At 47.1% G+C, this 17,364-nt stretch overlaps 3 protein-coding genes across 4 annotated transcripts; 2 read left to right on the top strand and 1 right to left on the bottom strand.

Annotated features, from left to right (window-relative positions):
* Nucleotides 1-7,861: 7,861 nt before the first annotated feature.
* On the bottom strand, nt 7,862-8,413 carry LOC122624931. The gene has a single exon (XM_043804711.1). The coding sequence runs from the start codon at nt 8,411-8,413 to the stop codon at nt 7,862-7,864; it is 552 nt and encodes a 183-aa protein (XP_043660646.1).
* A 776-nt stretch (nt 8,414-9,189) lies between these two features.
* Nucleotides 9,190-10,010, top strand: LOC122624047. The gene is made up of 3 exons (XM_043803476.1): nt 9,190-9,220; nt 9,293-9,766; nt 9,835-10,010. The coding sequence occupies exons 1-3, from the start codon at nt 9,190-9,192 to the stop codon at nt 10,008-10,010; spliced, it is 681 nt and encodes a 226-aa protein (XP_043659411.1).
* Nucleotides 10,011-14,231: 4,221 nt separating this feature from the next.
* LOC122623951 (phosphate-regulating neutral endopeptidase PHEX) lies at nt 14,232-16,218 on the top strand. 2 transcript variants are annotated; one of them, XM_043803350.1, is made up of 2 exons: nt 14,232-14,479; nt 14,530-16,218. In XM_043803350.1, exons 1-2 carry the CDS (start codon nt 14,247-14,249, stop codon nt 16,067-16,069), a joined length of 1,773 nt encoding a protein of 590 aa, XP_043659285.1. In that variant the 5' UTR covers nt 14,232-14,246; the 3' UTR covers nt 16,070-16,218. The 2 variants fall into 2 exon arrangements, with proteins under 2 accessions (XP_043659285.1, XP_043659286.1); XM_043803351.1 differs by having other exon boundaries at nt 14,232-14,467.
* The last annotated feature ends 1,146 nt before the right edge of the window (nt 16,219-17,364 follow it).

Raw genomic sequence — 17,364 nt, forward strand, 5'->3', positions numbered from 1 at the left:
ATTTTGTCTCAAAATCCAAAAGCTATTGACATCCAGAAGCATGCTGCATAGACACCTTTGGTAGTTTTTGGAAGAGCCTGCTATCAAAGGACACCGAAAGTGGTCTCGATTTCCCCTCAGGTTCAATGACCCACATTTACATTTATTAAAGTTGCTTCGCCTCAGCCTTTCATCTGTCACTTGCCAACGTCGATGGGTGACGGTGATGGTGATGGGGATATTTTTCAGTTTGGGGGGCGAAATACAAAATGAAGTTGTCGCGCGTCGCGATTGCTGGTGATGAAATGTCGGCAATCGAGGGCGCCGAAAGTGAAAGCGAAAACGAAAACGCTGAGCGCTGATTCAAAAATATTTTCCACCGAAAATTGAAATTGAACAATTTTCTCGCAAGATTGAAAATGCCAGTTCGTCCTCTTCAGGCGGCAGCACCTCGAAATGTCCTTGGCAACACGCTCACACATCGAATTATGCTAATCAGGTGACGACTGCGACTAAGGCGCGTAATCGATTACTTTTGAGTTTGAATTTAGTTCACGCACACCCACACACACACACCCACACAAAAAGGATACACAACACACAAACTGTGCGATTTACAAGGACACAAAGTGGCGTCGCGTCTAAAACAATTTGCTGCAGCGCATAAAAGTATGCCACGGAAAAAAGCAGTCGAAATAAAGAGCAATATCCCTGTAAAACATCATGCGCGACTCAATTGCGTATGTCTCGAATCCATCGACTTGCCACCAAGGGGATTTTTTGGGGCAGCTCCCCACCAAATTGGCTGGTAATCTCTGGCGTAACACGGCAACAGCAACAATGAGCTGGAAAATCACATTCATTCATTTGTACCGTGCCCATGCTCAAGGGTAACTCTTTGAAGTTACCACAGCCAACTAATAAAACTGACAAATATTTAAATTCCACTTCCCTCGAAGCCCCAGAGAAGGGAGCCCACTTGTAAGCGAGAACACTGTCCAAGCCAACAGGATGTTGGCCGCAAAGTCGTGTCACCAAGCCGGACTTCTTCAGAGCATTGCCAAGTCATGTGCACAGTTTCCATGTCGATGATGATGATGGCAGCAGGAGCAGCTGGGGCAGCTGGGGCAGCAATCGTATTTTTACTCCTATTCACCAATGTTTCGCACAAACAGCGAAGGGCGAGGGGAAGAGCTCGTACATTGATGATGTGCAAATGCCATGTACACAAATTCACATAAACAAAGCGTGTAATAAAAGTAAAATTTGTCAAGAGGATTGACTGCATTTTTATGTCAACCAGCAGCCAGTGCGCAGTGGCTCACAGCAAAGTTGCCGCGGGGGGTTAGACAATGTTCCACGGTACTTAAAGTGTAGATTGAATAGCTCACTAAAGCAGGGCGCTGCTTTCCCTTTCCAAGGCAATAATTCAGATATTCCATAAAGTATTTCATATACTTTTGACCACCTTTGCGGCAGATTGCGATGGCCCCCGTAAAAAGGAAAACTCACCCTGCTGAGCGTGGAAAACAGGAATTTATGCGAGGCCAGCCGCAGATAAAGCATGAAAATGTCATTGCAATGCATCACCCAGGGGGATGGGCTCACTGGCTGTGGATGTGGATGTGGCTGTGGCTGTTTGGATGTGGATGTGGATGTGGATGTGGTGCGGTGGGCGGAGTGGAGTGAGAGATTCATCATGTGGCGGCAAGTGGGCGGGGCAGCAGTCACATGCCCCACAATCATGCCCCACATGTCTGCGTGCAACGGGCGCCCATCCAAATTGACAGTGTCATCAGTTTTGAAGTGCCGCCATCGCTCCGGCGCTGGAACGGGTGCTCCTGGTGGGCGGTTCTCCCAGAGCGGGAATGGGAATGGGAATGGGAATGGGGCTGGGGTGGGGGTGGGGGTCATGTTTCAAAATTGCCAGCAATTTGTATTACGCACTCCGGACACCGAACGCCAAACGCCAAACGCCGAACTCCGAACTCCGAGCTCCGAACTTCGCCAGTCGCGACAACTTGAGCTGCATGAAGATGAGCAGCGGCCCGCTTTTCCTGGGCCCTTTGGGGCATACACATAAGGTGGGACACATATGTCAAGCGATCCTAATGGACAGCACTCACATATCAGCCAAGCAGGCTGATGATGCCCCATTTCGGGGCATTAATTTTGAACGAAGGAATGAGCAGCATGCCTCACACTTTAAGTTCAAGTCGAGTTAGGATGCCCATCATTTCAGAGATAAGAGCTCATTTCGTTTGCCCAATTAGTATTAAAAACGGGCAATTGTGAATGAAACTAGTTCTCTCTTTAAAAACTCCACTTAATGGTGGATTCCAACAAATTGGACTAAACAGCGCCATTCCGCGAAAAGTCTGAAAGTCTGAAAGGCTGGCCTGCGGCGCGGACGGGGCTGAAATAGATTCTAAACATGGCCCCAACTCCCATTGCCATCCCCATTCCCATCCACAAACCATTTCCTCTTGATTACCCGGCCGTTTTCCGTGGGTTTTCCAGGTAATTACTTAATGTAAATGAAAGCCTCGAGCCCAATTTCACGTGGACCTGGACTACAAATTGCATTCATTTGGCCGCGCGACCCACTGAAACTGAAACAGAAACTGAAACAGAAACAGTTGTCTCGCAGCTAGAAGTTTAATGCTAAATTGGTCGAATGAGAAGTTTGTTGACATACTTTAGTCTCGGCCATGAATGGCAATAATCGTGGGTTAAACGCATGCCACTCCCCCCCGCCCTCCGCCCACCAGGCAGCTGAATTTCCCAAGAAAAGCACTTAGAACGTTGAGTAATGATGCGGCCGCAAAAATCACGCACGCCTATTGCCAAAACAAAGGTTCTGTTTTTTCTGCTTTCTTTACGGTCTGTGGCTGGGGAGGATTAGGAGCACGACTTTCCTGCTTCCATCCTGCCCATCCTGGCTACTGGTAGCCATGTATGGATTCCGGATTCCAAATTCCGGACCCTCATGACACGTCAGCGGCAGCGTCTCGTGCTCCATTTGCAGGCATTTATATGTGTCAGCGTGTCGGGGCCGTCATCAATCACATTTTGAGTTATTTGTCAGTCGAATAAATACACTCGGCGAACCAAAGTCGAGAAGTGCGCTACATAGGCCACTACTTTGCAAGGCAAATCTCTTGATCTCACTCGAAACTGCTTTCAATTAAAGGTAAAATGGCTGGGTTCAGTGGGTTTTCTTGCAGTGCACGGCTGGCTGCTCGCATGTGTGTATTCGCATGATTTTGGGTCTAAGAAGCTCCTGACATTTATGACTTGCCACTAAGAACCAGCGCCCCACCATCTGTTATCCTGGTGTGCCGATCTCCTGGTGTCCTGATGTCCTGGTGTCCCGTTGTTCTAGTGTCCTGGTGTTCTAGTGTCCTGGTGCTCTGGTATCCTGGGGTCCATTTGGCCAGAATCGTGCTGCATTTCGCCTTCGGCCACTTTTAACTGCAGCCAGAGCTGCGTGCGTCGACCATTTGTCTTGCTCACAGGAAGCGAGACAGAAATTGAAGAACAAAAGGGTTTTTCGCCAACCTTAAGGAAGAGTCACTTCGAGTTTATTGGGGATGGGGCGAAAGGGGGAAAGGGGGGTGGAGCTTCCTTCATGGGATCGATTTCAAAAGCGTAGAACAATCAGCGGCGCCTTTGTTGGCCGCCAACCCTTATTGTTAACACGCTATTTTTAGCCGAAAGACTAAATTAAAAAATTATGCAAAAATGTTTTTCTCTGGCTCTGGTTGTGGTTCTGGTTTCGCTTTTTGTTATACGAGCATACATATATATTTTTCTTTTTGCGGTAGCTTCTGTTTTTCGTTTTCGGTTTTTGTTCAGCGAACGGGGACAACGGCGAAAACAAACACGAGCACAACTAAGTAAATAAACAAAGAATTTTGTAAAAAGTTTTAAATATATGCAGATGCACGCACGCCCATTCCAAAAAAAAATACAAAAAAAAAACCAAACAAAAAATGGAGCTTTGGGGCGAGGGATTGAGACACTCTTTGCATATGGAAATGAGTTTTGTTTATTTTCATAATACCATTTCTGCACTTGATTATTTTGCCCATCGTTTTTCACGCAAACCGCACGCAGGCCGCCAATAAATCCAATTAAAGGAAACAAATCGAACTATTAAAACGCATTACGAAGCCACATTTGACATTTGGATGGGCAGCGCTTACATAGTTGCAACATCACGGGGAAAACTGAAAAAACTATCCCTTTGCGGGCGTGTCAACGATGTAATACCCTTTGCCACAAGGAAGATACCATGTCCCTTGTTATTTTCGCTTCATTCCATAAATATTTGGGCTTCAAAGTAAAGAGATGTGATTTTTTTCCATTTTATAAGTGAAATGTTGCGACTTATGCTTGTGCAGCAATTGACATTTGATTACACTTTCATTAAAACACAAACCATTTTTTGTGTAATGTGTAAACAGGAATTTTAGCAAAGAAGTCACTTACACAGAAGTGTGCGGCTGGTTGAAAAATGTTTATTTAAGTGTCGAATGTATGCTTGATTTACGGCGAAATTATCTAGCTTTTTTAGGGCACATAATTAGCAGCCGAACTCATTTGCAAGTAATTAATTTCGGGCGGCAATTTGTCCGCAAGTTTTCCCAGTCGGGTCACATACAACTTTTCAGTGACAACTCATTACGGCAGCGTGGAAATGGGAATGGCGAATTGCCCAGATGTTTTTCTTCTCGACTTTCATTTTCGCACTCACGCTTACATTCACTTTTACACTCACACTCACTCTTGCACTCACTCTCACATTCACTTTCGCTTTAAGCCTCGTGCTCATCTAATTTCATTTCCGTGGCGCAATCAGCGGACGTAGTTTTCCAGCATCCTGCAGTTTGTTTGTAGTGCGTCCTGTGTCCTGTGCCTCGTGTCCCGTGTCCCGTGTCCTGTGTCCTGCGCTAGGAAATTAAATTGCGAACACTATCCGGAATCGGAGACGCCGGGGGCATTATTGCCCCTCAGTTTCGGGTCTATGTCGCCTCGACGGCGCTGTTGCCCCTCAATTTCCGCTGGGCGCAGCAATTTATAATTATGTGAATATATGTGTCTATATGCCATGCATGCCAGCGCACCAATGTGCACCGAAAGAAAAGTCGGGGCATTTGTTTATACAGGGTAAATGTCCTGCCAACTAACAGCTGCTTATTTACGTTGGCTTTTCGCACAGTGCAACGCATTTGGCCTTCATCTGTGCCCGTGTCCTTGCCGAGTCCCTTTTTTCAGCTTCCCGCGGCCATCAGCTGGCGTGTGTGTCGAAGGGGTTAAAGGTCAACATGAGCCCGCTTTAACCTGTTAGCCGACGAAAAGTTCTCGGCTTAGTCGCTGCAAAATGAAGAGCCTTTTAATTGAGTTGCCGCACCGCAGAGCGAATCGATATTTGCACTTAGCGCCGCTTCTCCACGCCGCCGCACGAAACTTTCAAATGCGAAACGTATAGCAACTATACAGGAATCCAACGGATCCTGCAGCAAATTAAACACTGCTTTTCATATTTTTCAAACCAAAAGTCAGAGGGGAAATCAGGGGAAGGGGGGGCCATCAAAGAAATCTGTATTTAAATGCACCCATCGATATTGTTTCCGCTGTCAGCCACTCGACTTACATTCCTCTGCAGTAAACGGCGAAGAACCCCCCTGCTTCACCTCCTCTCTCTAAAATTGTGATAATATGTCAGCAGCGCGCTTTTCCACACCGCCCTCGTTAACCCGTTTTGCCCCCGTTTTGCCACGCTTTTCCAGCGACATTTTCCCCCGGCTTACGTTAAGTGAAGCACGAGAAGTTGTGCTTTGTGCTGGCCACTCGTAGGGGGCGGGAAAAGCGGAAAAGCGGAAGGCGGTGCCCCTTAACCCGGCTTAAGTACACGCGGCACGCCCATGCAGCACAGTGCACCACCGTGCACCACCGTGCACCACTCTGCACCACTCGGCACCACCCACAAACGGTTATTCTTGTCCTTTGAAAAGGTGCACTGCGCGCAAAGTCTACGCACATCACACAAAATGTAACTATTTCGCATTCACTTTACTCACTACTCACTTTCAAGCCCCTTAAATGCCTCCCACGAGCAGTGGCTGTGATATTCCAGAGAAAGGATTACGATTCCACGGCTTTTTCTACCCGTGCAGCCTCGTTTGCTGCTCCGCAGCTGCGTCACCTGCTGTCGCCGTGGCTCCGTAAACAGGACATGGGGCCACTGGGGCCACTGGAACTCCAGCCCCAGCCTACCACCATTCACCACTCACCACTCACCATTCCCATTTACCATTCGCCATTCAGCTGGTGGGACTCCCGGTGTCGTGGTGGTGGTGGTGGTGGTTGGGATGGTGGTGCGGTGGGCTCAGGCGAGTGTGGCGACCCACGTAAGTGCAAATATGAAAACTACACCGCCACTTTGTGCTCGAATGCAAATTCATACGTACGAGTGCTGTGCGCGCTAAGTGCGAATAATAAAATTAAAAAACATTAGCACAGCTAACTGGACCTTTAACTAAATTAAGGCTCTGCTAAATGTTCACCGACCATGGAGCACACACACACGAACACACACACACACACAGCCCCTCGGAATCAACGGGCGTGAAATTAAATAATGCCACTTTCTAGTCAAACATCCAGACGCATTTGAATTGCTAACTGTTGCCGTTCACAGCGCACAAATGGTACAAATACATCCTGCACACACACACACACACAAGTGTATTTAACTTGTTAGCCCAGTCAGAGAACTGCAAGAGTGGCAAAAAACACTCATTTATGCCTCGCAAACACCCGGGTACCTCGTAGACACTCGAGTGTCTGAGGTAAGAAAATTACTGAAAAACTAAATAGATCATGCCCAACGTAATACTTTCAGCTATCTTACTTATAATTTTATAATTCCACTTTGAATGCCGGCTAAAACAATAGAAATAGAATAGTGTTAATTAAGTACATATAAATATTATTTAATAATATATAAGATGTATATTAAACACACGGGTGTTGAGACACTTAGAGTGCTGGTGGCATGCTGCAGTTCTCTGATCCCAGTTAATGCCATTGAAATATTCAAAATTGTGGCCTAGTTAATTTGGGCGCCACCACTTATCGATTCCACTTATGCCCTTTTGCCACTTGAATTTGTGCAGCTCTCGAATGCATTTGTATGATAGCCATAAATCATTCATGCAGTCAATATAAATTCCATAGGCTAAATAAACTACTATTATTTAGCCTATTATTACTGACTACTATTTTTGAGGGCGGAATATCTAACTACGAACTTTTACCATACTAACTTTTACCACAAATACGATTTTTTGCATGATTTCCTATCCTAACTTTGCTAAAAATGATTAAATTGCTTCAAGAATGACAGTTTTATACAGCCTATTACCAATAGTAAACGTTTTTGAACTTTTTTGATGGACTAGCTAAAATTCACTTTTTGCCAAATTTTCGCATTTTCGGTAATCATCAAAATTTGCAAAAAATGGCAGGAAATAAAAATGTTTAAATTTGAATCCAGATCGATTGGGGATGCAATTACGAGCTCAACGAGGCATGCCACTCCACATTTGAGCAAGTGGTTCCATTTTAATGGCCAAAATGCTGATTACTTTCTTGGCGAAAAGTGGAAAAAGGTCCTTTTTACCCCAAAAATAGAACTGATTGAAATGAAAGTAGTTGCCATTTGGAATGTGACTGATTTATTTATATTTGTACGGTTATTACATAGGCAAGAAAGTTGAGAGAAGTTGGAAAAAAAAAATAGTATGTAAAAGCTGGGGGTCAATGCCAGGATTCAAGATGGGAGCCGCGTATGGAGCCAAAGTCGCAAGGAGGCTTAGTCCTTGATGATGATGGGCCTGGTGCGGCAGCGACGGATGCCACCGCCCACAACGTTGCCCTGGCAGCTCCACTCGCTGGCCCTCACCCACTGGTTGAGCGGGTTGCGGACGCAGTTCCTCCGCTGGGCCTCGCAGCGGGTCTGCAGGATGCAGGCGCCCTGCTGGTCCCTCCAGCAGCCGGCCAGCTTGTCGTCCAGGCACACCCTCCTCTGGCACTCCCTGATGCGCTTGCCATCCGACTGGGGACGTGGACGCAGCCGGGTGGCGCACTGGCCGACGCCGCTGGTGCCGGGAATGTTGCGGCAGCGGGTGATGCACGTCTCACGGATGGGCTCCAGTCCATTGTCCCGGCGGCGGCAGTTCTTCTCCCGCAGACGACAGGCCGGCAGGCGGGTGCACACATTGGTGGCCTTGTTGCGGATGCACACGCTCTTGCCGGCGGGGCCCACGATTCCACAGCGACCCGCACATGGACGACGATCGCCATCGGCGTGAGTGGCGGCGATGGCCAGGACGACGAGGAGGAGGCAGATGCTGAACTTGCTCATGATTCTCTGGCGGATCTTTGGATCTGTGGATCTGGGATTTGCTGCTGTCAACTGTTGCTGGTTGATTGATACTTCTCCGTTGGCCAGGCGGCGTATATATAGCAGCTATAGCAGCGTGGATACTACCGTATTTTTACTACCACATTTTTACTACCATATTTTTGGGAACGCGATCTGTTCTTTTGTTTGCCGCCGTTTTTTTGTTTTCAAAAACATTCATTGAAAGTGAAACGTGAATGGTTTTTATTTACACTTTAATGGGGTAATCTATGCATTCATAAATCCGTCCCTTGAGTTTATAACTATGTTTAGACCTTTGAAAATGTTCTCACAAATTTCAGTAACTTGTATTTCCTAATGCCATGCTTAATAATCTTTGCTAAATGCAGGTAAAAGTGAAGTGCAATGTAACTAGTCATCTACTAAAAAATGTTGTAACTCTAATACCTTCTTACTTACAAGTACTGCATAGCTGCATGCTTACATTACTGCATGTTATTGAAATACTTCAAACTCTAGAATCAAGACATGTTTTTTCTGCCACAAAGCAGCTGCAACTGCGCCGGGTAAATGGCTCTTCATAATTATTGATTAAATATAAACAACATTAAATGAAACAAAACCCCAAAGCGGCGCGTGCCAAGGCGGAGGAATTGTCTTGGACTTGCTTCCACGTAATTGTCATGTGGCCAGTTGTCATATTGGTGGTATATAAACCTCGGAACCTTGGCTGGAATGGCATCAGAAGTTCCCTCAACTCCAAGCAATCTAGCAACATGCACCATCACCAACTGACTTTGATGTTCGGTAGGCAAACGAACGCATAGCATTTAAGCCACTTTTCCCAATCCAAATCCAAATCCAAATGCCATCTTTCAGGCATGGCCCTCCTGTGGGCAGTGGCCAGCGGCACCACCCAGCCGCCGAGCAGCAGGCGTCCGCCGCTCACCACCACCACCAGCACCACCACCAGCACCACCACCCGCACCACCCCCCGCAGGTGCCCGCTCGTGCCGCCGGTCTGCTCCAAGGCTAGTCCGCGTGTCTGCGGCCGCACTCCGCGTGGCGAGTGCCAGCGCTTCGAGAACATCTGCCAGCTGATACGGGCCAATGGGCTGCGGCAGGTGGAGGGCGTGCGGCACACACGCGACATCGATTGCCGCAACGTGAAGGGCGTCGGGGCGGCCAATCGGCGACCCTGCTACAACCCCTGCCCCGCACGCCCCGTCGTCTGCCCGAGGTCGCCGCCCAGCCAGCACGTCTGCGTGCGGAGCAGGAACGGCCGGCAGTGCAAGGTGCTGGCCAACAGCTGCCAGCTGCGCAACCAGAACTGCCACAGCCAGCCCAGGAACAGTGAGTAGCCTTCAAGTAGCTAGCTCAATTTACTCTTAACTCCAAAATTCCTCTTTTTTCTTATCCAGACTGGCTGCGCACCGACAGGCGGCGCTGTGGGCAGCTGCAGCTGGGCGATAAGCCGCAGGATTGCATCCGGCTGCCAGTCCGGCCCAGAACCACCACGCGACGCACCAGCACCACTCGGCGCCGCACCACCAGCAGCTCCAGCACCACCGCCACCACCACCGCCAGTGCGGCCTAAAGAATCCGAGCCACACATTTGCATCTTTTTTTTTTCTCCTTCCAACAATAAAAATAATAAGTAAACTGCAAATCCGCTTTTCAACTGAGCTGCGATGGGGGAAACTTCACATGCGTGTAATTACAATCAGCTCACAGAATTGCTGTAAGTCTAAACCGACGTTTAACTTCGGGCCAAACTTTGCGGCCAGATTCAAATTGGAAAGGCAAGGAGCCGCCTCTTAAAGTGAAGTTGCAAGATTGCAACTAAAGCAAACAAATTGATGATGGCTCGTCGTTTTATAAGCAAAACTCGCAGCATACTTTCCGTTTCGTCTCGATTGCAGGCTGCTTTGATCGCTGGACTTCAGGTAGGATTTCAGTAATTAACTGTTCGATGTCCTTTGGCCAAATCCCCGCTAATGACCATTGGCGTTTCCCAGTTCGCTTTTCCAGCTTTCTTCCTACTTTTGCTACTTTGCCTACGACTTGCCATTGCCCAGACAACGACGACAAAAGTGGGGAGAAGTTGCGAAGTAATAAGAACTCGAATTACAATTGCCAAGCCGAGTTTCACGTTGTTTCGCATGAAATTCCAGCATGTCCAACTTTCCGGCGAGCACTAATTAATTGATAGATGGCCGGCCAAATTGACTGAAATTGCATATTCGAGTTGCTGCCTGCGCTTTAGTCTCCCCATTCCATTGCGGCTGGCAACGCAAAGTTTATTGAATTACACACATAACGCACATTACGCATACGCAGCGGTGGCCAAGTTTGCAAGGCAACTACTCGAACTTGTCGCGAACTTCACTCGCATAACTTTCTGCTCCCCTCGAAGTCCTTAATCAACCCGAATTAGAATTCAAATTCAAATCCAAATCAAACACAACCAGTTTGCGGTGAAGTCTGCCAGTGGTTTCGTTTCCATGGCTTTTTGCAATGGACACATCCTTCTGGTTGCTAATGAAAAGTCCTTGTCGTTGGCAATGACGAGATAAAAAGAGTGCGGAGTTTCGTGTATATTTATATATTTATACATTTTGAATGGTAATGCTTACTAGCACAATCCACATAGCTTGCATACAAGTGAAACAATGCCAAATGCCAAGTTTGTAATTATTACAAATGTTTTGCTTGCAAGTCTGATTGTTTTTTTTTAGAGTACCATAGCTAGTTGCTCTGAGCCAACTTTATTTGGCCAGCAATTGTTTTGCCCAAGTGGTCGTATGTACATATATACTTGTATTTTAACACTCGATTCAGTGTTATTGCCATCACTTTCGCCTTTCCTTTCCCGTATCCCTGCTCACAATGTTGGCTTTCTTTTCGCTTTCCCATTTGATTCCATTTTGCGGCCTCGAAATTTATGACAATCATCTACATCTGTTGAACATTGGCCGACGGCAGAACCGTTTGTCATTTCGGGCCAACTTAATGAATGCGAATGAATGCCAAATGTTGAGTCAACATTTCGGCCACGCCCCCACACATGTACGTGTATATAGTGTGTGTGTGTGTATGTGTGTGTGTCCAGCTAATTTGGGAACCGGCGAGGTTATTAAAGCTAATTGCGTTGATTCATAAATTAGAAACACCTTTGATTGCGGGTTCGTGACTATATCCACTATATCCACTATATCCACCACATCCACCATATCCACCCTGTGAATGTCCTGTGAATGCCCGTGAATACCAGCTGAATACCAGCTGAATGAATATCTGGGTGCTAATGACTGGCCGCCACTCGTGATGTCCGAAGTATTTGGAGACATTCACCTTCCAGCACTGCAAGAAAAACATTATAACGTATAAACTCCAGGCATCATTGATCTGAGTACATTGAAGACCACTCATTTTAGTTGTCTCTAATCAGTTTTGATTTAAGCTAATTAAACGCCGCCTTTGCCAAGTGATTTCTCGCAGTGTTGGCCTAAATGGAGTCCCTAATTTATGAAGCCTCTGAAACAAGAGCGCAGCATAATTTGCCACTTGACCTGCCGCACGTGAACTTCTACTTCGCAGAGTGCGACTGCAGAGTCATCGGGAGTGTCACTCTCGGTGCAGGAATAGTCGATAGTCATGGCTATGGTCTATTTGGGGACAGGGACTACTTAAGGATGATGAATGACCATGAGTCCACCTGCTCCTATCAACTGCTGCCCCTGCACTTGCACAAAATTCGTGCAACTAGTATGGTGACTCGTCACTAGAGAAGAACATTTCGTTTTCTAAGAAATTGTACAATAAAATGGGATAAAGCCCACACAATTGGTCATCAGAGGAGATTTTAACGTCACAAAATGGACTAACCATAATCATGAGCCGAGACAAAGTGCAACTATAAATACAAGTATAATACACTTTTTGTTTTCACACTACTGTTGTGGTTGGCAAATTGAATAAGGCGACGATTAATTGCTGGTCATTTCGGAAGGACATTTCAGCAGGACATTTCAGGAACCGCAGACCATGGAAATTGCGGCTTTCCTTAGCAGCTGGCAGCAAATATCTGGAAAGTGCGGTCAATCTAGTTATCCAAACTCCATTTGGAGGACTACAACATCAGTTTACAATAGTAATTAGCTAAAGTAAGTTAGAAAAAAGCTGGCCAATAGTAGTAGAATTTAGAAGAAAACCAATCAATGGATTACGTCTGCACTTTGCGGGTGTGCATAAATTATAATGGAAATTAATTAGCGATTGTCTGGCAGGCCTAATTGCCTTTGATAATACACATCCATCCATCGATACTCGGGCACTACGATGGGCTTACCCCCCAGCGCAGCACGCACATGAGCTCATCCAACAGATATACGAGATGTTGTGGGTGGGGCTATGGGCTATGGAATATGGGATATGTGGCATATGGGGCATGGGGCATGTGGCAGGGGGCATGGGGCATGGGATGGCGTAATAGAGGCGACTTAGACAGGCATAAGCCACACGCAGCATTAAATTGGCATTAGGTCAGGCCAGTGTGGACCAGCAGGCCTGCTCGCTTCTGGCCCAAAATCGGATTGAGCCCGACTTGTTTTTGCCGTTTTTCGGCTCTTGCCACGACCAGCAACCAGACATCCGAGGGGCAGAAGGGGCAGAAGGGGGGAAAGGGGGCTGACTGGGTTCACAACAAGCCACATTGTTGCTTTGACTTTTATTTATTTTGTTAGACGCATTTTGAAAAGCCAATAAGCAGCTTTCTGATTGATTATCTGCTGCCCGCTCATTGTCGCCGTGTTGATTTTAGCTGCAAAGCACACACTCACGCACAGTGGGGCCTCGCTAAGGCGGTTCTCTTCTCTAGTTTCACTCATCTGGCACAAGCGGTAAGTTAACTGATGTGCCCACTGTACCTCTATGCCAGGTCCTTTACGTGTATCTGTGTATCTGCGTATCTGTGTATCTGCGTATCTATGTATCTATGCTGTGAGTGTGGAAGGCGTCAATCAATTTTGAGTGAAATAAATGAGGCTTATGCCGCCCTTTTGGGCCGCAAAAAGGCTTAAAATTGTAAATTCCTTTCAGACACATATTAACCCGCACCGCCTGTTATAAATTGCTGCTATCAGCTCTATCTCATGTGAAAACCTGAGTTGGGTCGTCGCCTGCAAGGCTCCTGAAAGGTTCCTCAATTCAAATCAGATTGCCCAATTGCCCAGTCCTTGCAGCACCCAACTCGCAACACTTGCGAAAAGTTGCCGCAAATCCCATGACTTTGGATGAAAACTTTCAAGTGCACTGGCATTTTGCCGACAGCCTTCGTTGCCTTCAACCCTTTGGCGTTTTTGCCACCAAATATTTGGGCACTTAGCCTGTGCCTGTGCCACGCTTTTGGCCAAAGTGCATTAAATATTAAAATGAGGAAGTTTCGTCACCTTATTTCAAACCTTTTTTGCGGCTCCGCAAAGTTGCGGTTTTTCCTGTGTGCTTTGCTAAGGAAAAGCGTGCAGTTTTCCAAATGCAAAATGCAAAGTGTTTCCAGCGCTAAACTTGTGTGGCAGCTCTAGTTAATGCTATGTTTTAAAATATAATAAAAGCGTATTATATACAAGCCTTTAACTCTTTCATTTGACGGGCAGCGAGGTGAGTTTTGTTTACTAAATAATAACAGAAGCTAATCTCTATGCGATCGTAGACTGGTCGAAGGTTTCTACGGAATTCCGTGATCCGCTAATGAGCCCACTGATTTCGATCCGTAGAGATAACCCTCTGAGCTCCGAGTTGGTGTTGTTTGCAGCCTCGCACAGCCCATTCAGTCATGCATTCCAAACGGAGATTGTTGGTGCTCATCGTGGGTTTACTAGTAGTAGTACTCCTAGTGCAGGCGAAGTCGCATCCGCAGGCAGATCCCTGCCAGAATTTCTATGGGGTGGCGTGCGGCAACTGGTCCGCCATTCATGCGAGCGATGCGTACCAGAGTTTTCTGGGCCAGCTGGACTACAACTACCAGGCCAAGTTGGCCGACCTGCTGGATGCTGAGTACTTTGCAAAGTGAAACGAGGAAATTGAAACCGAATACTTGACGATTGAATCTATTGCAGAGGAGGGCACGATGAGCCGCACTCTGTGCAGCAGCTGCGCTACTTCTACACCGCCTGCCGACGACCTTTGACCCAGGATCAGGTGCTGCGCAGCCTGGAGCAGCTGATCGCATTGGAGCACATCCAGTTTGAGGAGATGACCGTGGGCCTGACCGCCGCCTTTCGCCTGCAAGTGCTCGCAAGTATAAACCACTACAACAAGTATGATATATTTAAGCAGCTGCTGGCCCGCCGGGAGCATTGGCATCCAAATACGACGAACAGGGAGCCCCTAACTCGCCAGCAGTTCGATGAGTTATGGGTGAGGATGCCGAAGATACCCTTTCCGGAAAAGGAGGACTTCTGGCACCAGGTGAGCCGGCTGGAAGCCGAACTCACGAGCATTGGGATCGAGAACGATGAAACTGCGCGCGATGAGCTGGTTAGCTGGATACCTAGCTTTTGGATGCTGCCCTGGCCAAAGCTCACCTACAGAAATCTCCACCGGGTGACCCGTTTGCTGGCGCTAAGAACGCCCCAGTTCATGCTTACATATATCTATCTGCGACTGCAGCTACCTCCAGAGGGAGGTGTCTCGAAGGACACCTGGCTGATGGACCGCGACCAGTGCGCCGAGCAGTCGAGACAGATCCTCAGCCATGCCGCTGTGTGGTTGATGGAGCAGCATCATCCCAGGCTGAAGGAGGAGCCGCTGCTGCAGGACATCTTCGAGGAGCTGAAGCAGCGCTTTGGCCAGAAGCTGCGGGCGAACAGGAACAACTTCACACGTCGCACGCAGCAGTTCCTTGTGCGCAAACTGAAGCGGATGCGGCTGCGACTGAGCATCCTGCCCAGAAACGCGTCGGCAACGACCGTGGGACAGCTCATCGATGGGCACTACAGGCACGTGCACATGAATGCCAGTGACTACTTTGGCAATCTGTACATCGGCCTCAATCACTCCAGTCCGCAAATGCACGAGTACGGCACCTTTGCCTCGCCGTTCTACATCACCGAGAAGAATATGCTGATTGTGCCACTTTCGCTGCTCGAACCGCCGCTCTACGCACACGATCAGCCGCCCATACTGACCTACAGTTCCCTGGGCTTCATCCTGGGCCACGAGCTCTCCCACGGCTTCGATTCCGAGGGCGTGACCTTCTCCGCCGACGGAGTGGCGAGTCGCGCCGTGGACAGGGAGACCGCACGCAATCCGCGCTTTCAGCACGAGCTCAGCTGCCTGGACAGGAGATTCGGGAGCCGAAGGTATGAGAAGTTCGCGGACGCCAGTGGCCTGGAACTGGCCTACTCCGCCTACTTTGACACCGCGCAAACGGATCGCAAACGGCATCGAAGTACCGACAATTTGCTGTCGCAGCAGCAGCAGTTCTTCCACAACTTCGCCCAGTTCTTCTGCTCCGATGGCGAGTTCTCGGAGGAGAGCGATCATGGCAGCGACAGGAAGAGGGTCAACGATGCCGTTGCCCACTTCAAACCCTTTCGGGAGGCCTTCTCCTGTGGCACCTCGCACAAGCGAAGGCGGCAATGTCGACTGTTTTAACAGATTCCTGGGTCAACGAACTCATCATCATCACAAGCGAGTGATAAATAAACTAGAACTTTTTCCCCTAAAATACTTACGCGTGTTTACTCAATGCAAACGCAGCTGTGTGACATTTAATTAGTTTATTTATTCATTATTGGATCCGCCCGACGAAATATATATGTACAAAATCAGGTCGTAATCGTAATCGTAATCAGAATCAGATGAAACGAAAGCGGAAACGGAAACGGAAACCGAATCTGTTGTCACCAATACATATAAATAGTTAACACATTCCATTCAGACAGACAACTTTCAGCTATGGTTATGGTTATAGTTCATAGTTCATAGTTCATAGTTGTGTAGTTGCAATTTAAGTTGTAGTATTAGCTTTAGCCATAGTTGTATGCTTAGTCGCCTAGCTTGTGTACACTGAAAACATTTAAACCGGGAACTGCAATTGTAACTGTTAGTCGCATATGAACAATGCACTACCATTGTTTATGTTGTTGCTTACACTAGAAAAAAAAAACGTACGCGTAGCCTAGAAACATTGAGTTGAAATTCGTTACGACTGATGCGTTATGTACTTATGTTGTTTTGTGTGTTCTTAACTTGCATTTAAATCGGTAAACTCTGGGGCTCAAAAGGTTTACGAATTCAAACGAGTTTTCCATCCTACAGCTAACTACGCTAAGGAACCCTAGTTAGAATACAAAAATATTTTACAAATTGGCACACAAAACACTTGCTCTCAAATAAACATGTTTACACACTGTGCCTGTGGTTGTGGTTTCGAAAATTTCGTAAATAGCCTAGAATCTAACATTAATCGTCAATACTATCGATTATTTCGATTAATTCAGTTGCGCTTTTCAATCCGATAGTTACGACTCTTGAGTTTCCTGTAAGTATTTCTCCTAAGCCTACTGTAGTATTACTCGTATGTTATTGTTGTTACCCTCACACTCCCCCACCACTATCACTTCTTCAACTTTCAAAAGTTTCCCCGCACCCCTCCTCGACTTAGACATAGTACACCCTTAGCCGTAAAAATAGCACATATCATATACATATGGTATGGTCTTATGAGCTAACATTTAATCTGAATATGACATCAACGCACAGAGCAAAACACACATATTCGAATGGAGAAACTTGCGTCTTGTTTTGTTTTGGGGGAACAGGAAACAGACACCTAAGTTTTCGGTATGGGTGTTACTCGTATTCGGTATGGGTTATACGCTAACATAGTATCTATTTCTTAACCTTTTTCAACTGCAAATAGTTGTAGTAAATGTCAAAGTGAAAAT

This window comes from Drosophila teissieri, chromosome X (assembly GCF_016746235.2).
Source record: "Drosophila teissieri strain GT53w chromosome X, Prin_Dtei_1.1, whole genome shotgun sequence".
In the NCBI taxonomy this organism is placed as follows: Eukaryota; Metazoa; Arthropoda; class Insecta; order Diptera; family Drosophilidae; genus Drosophila; species Drosophila teissieri.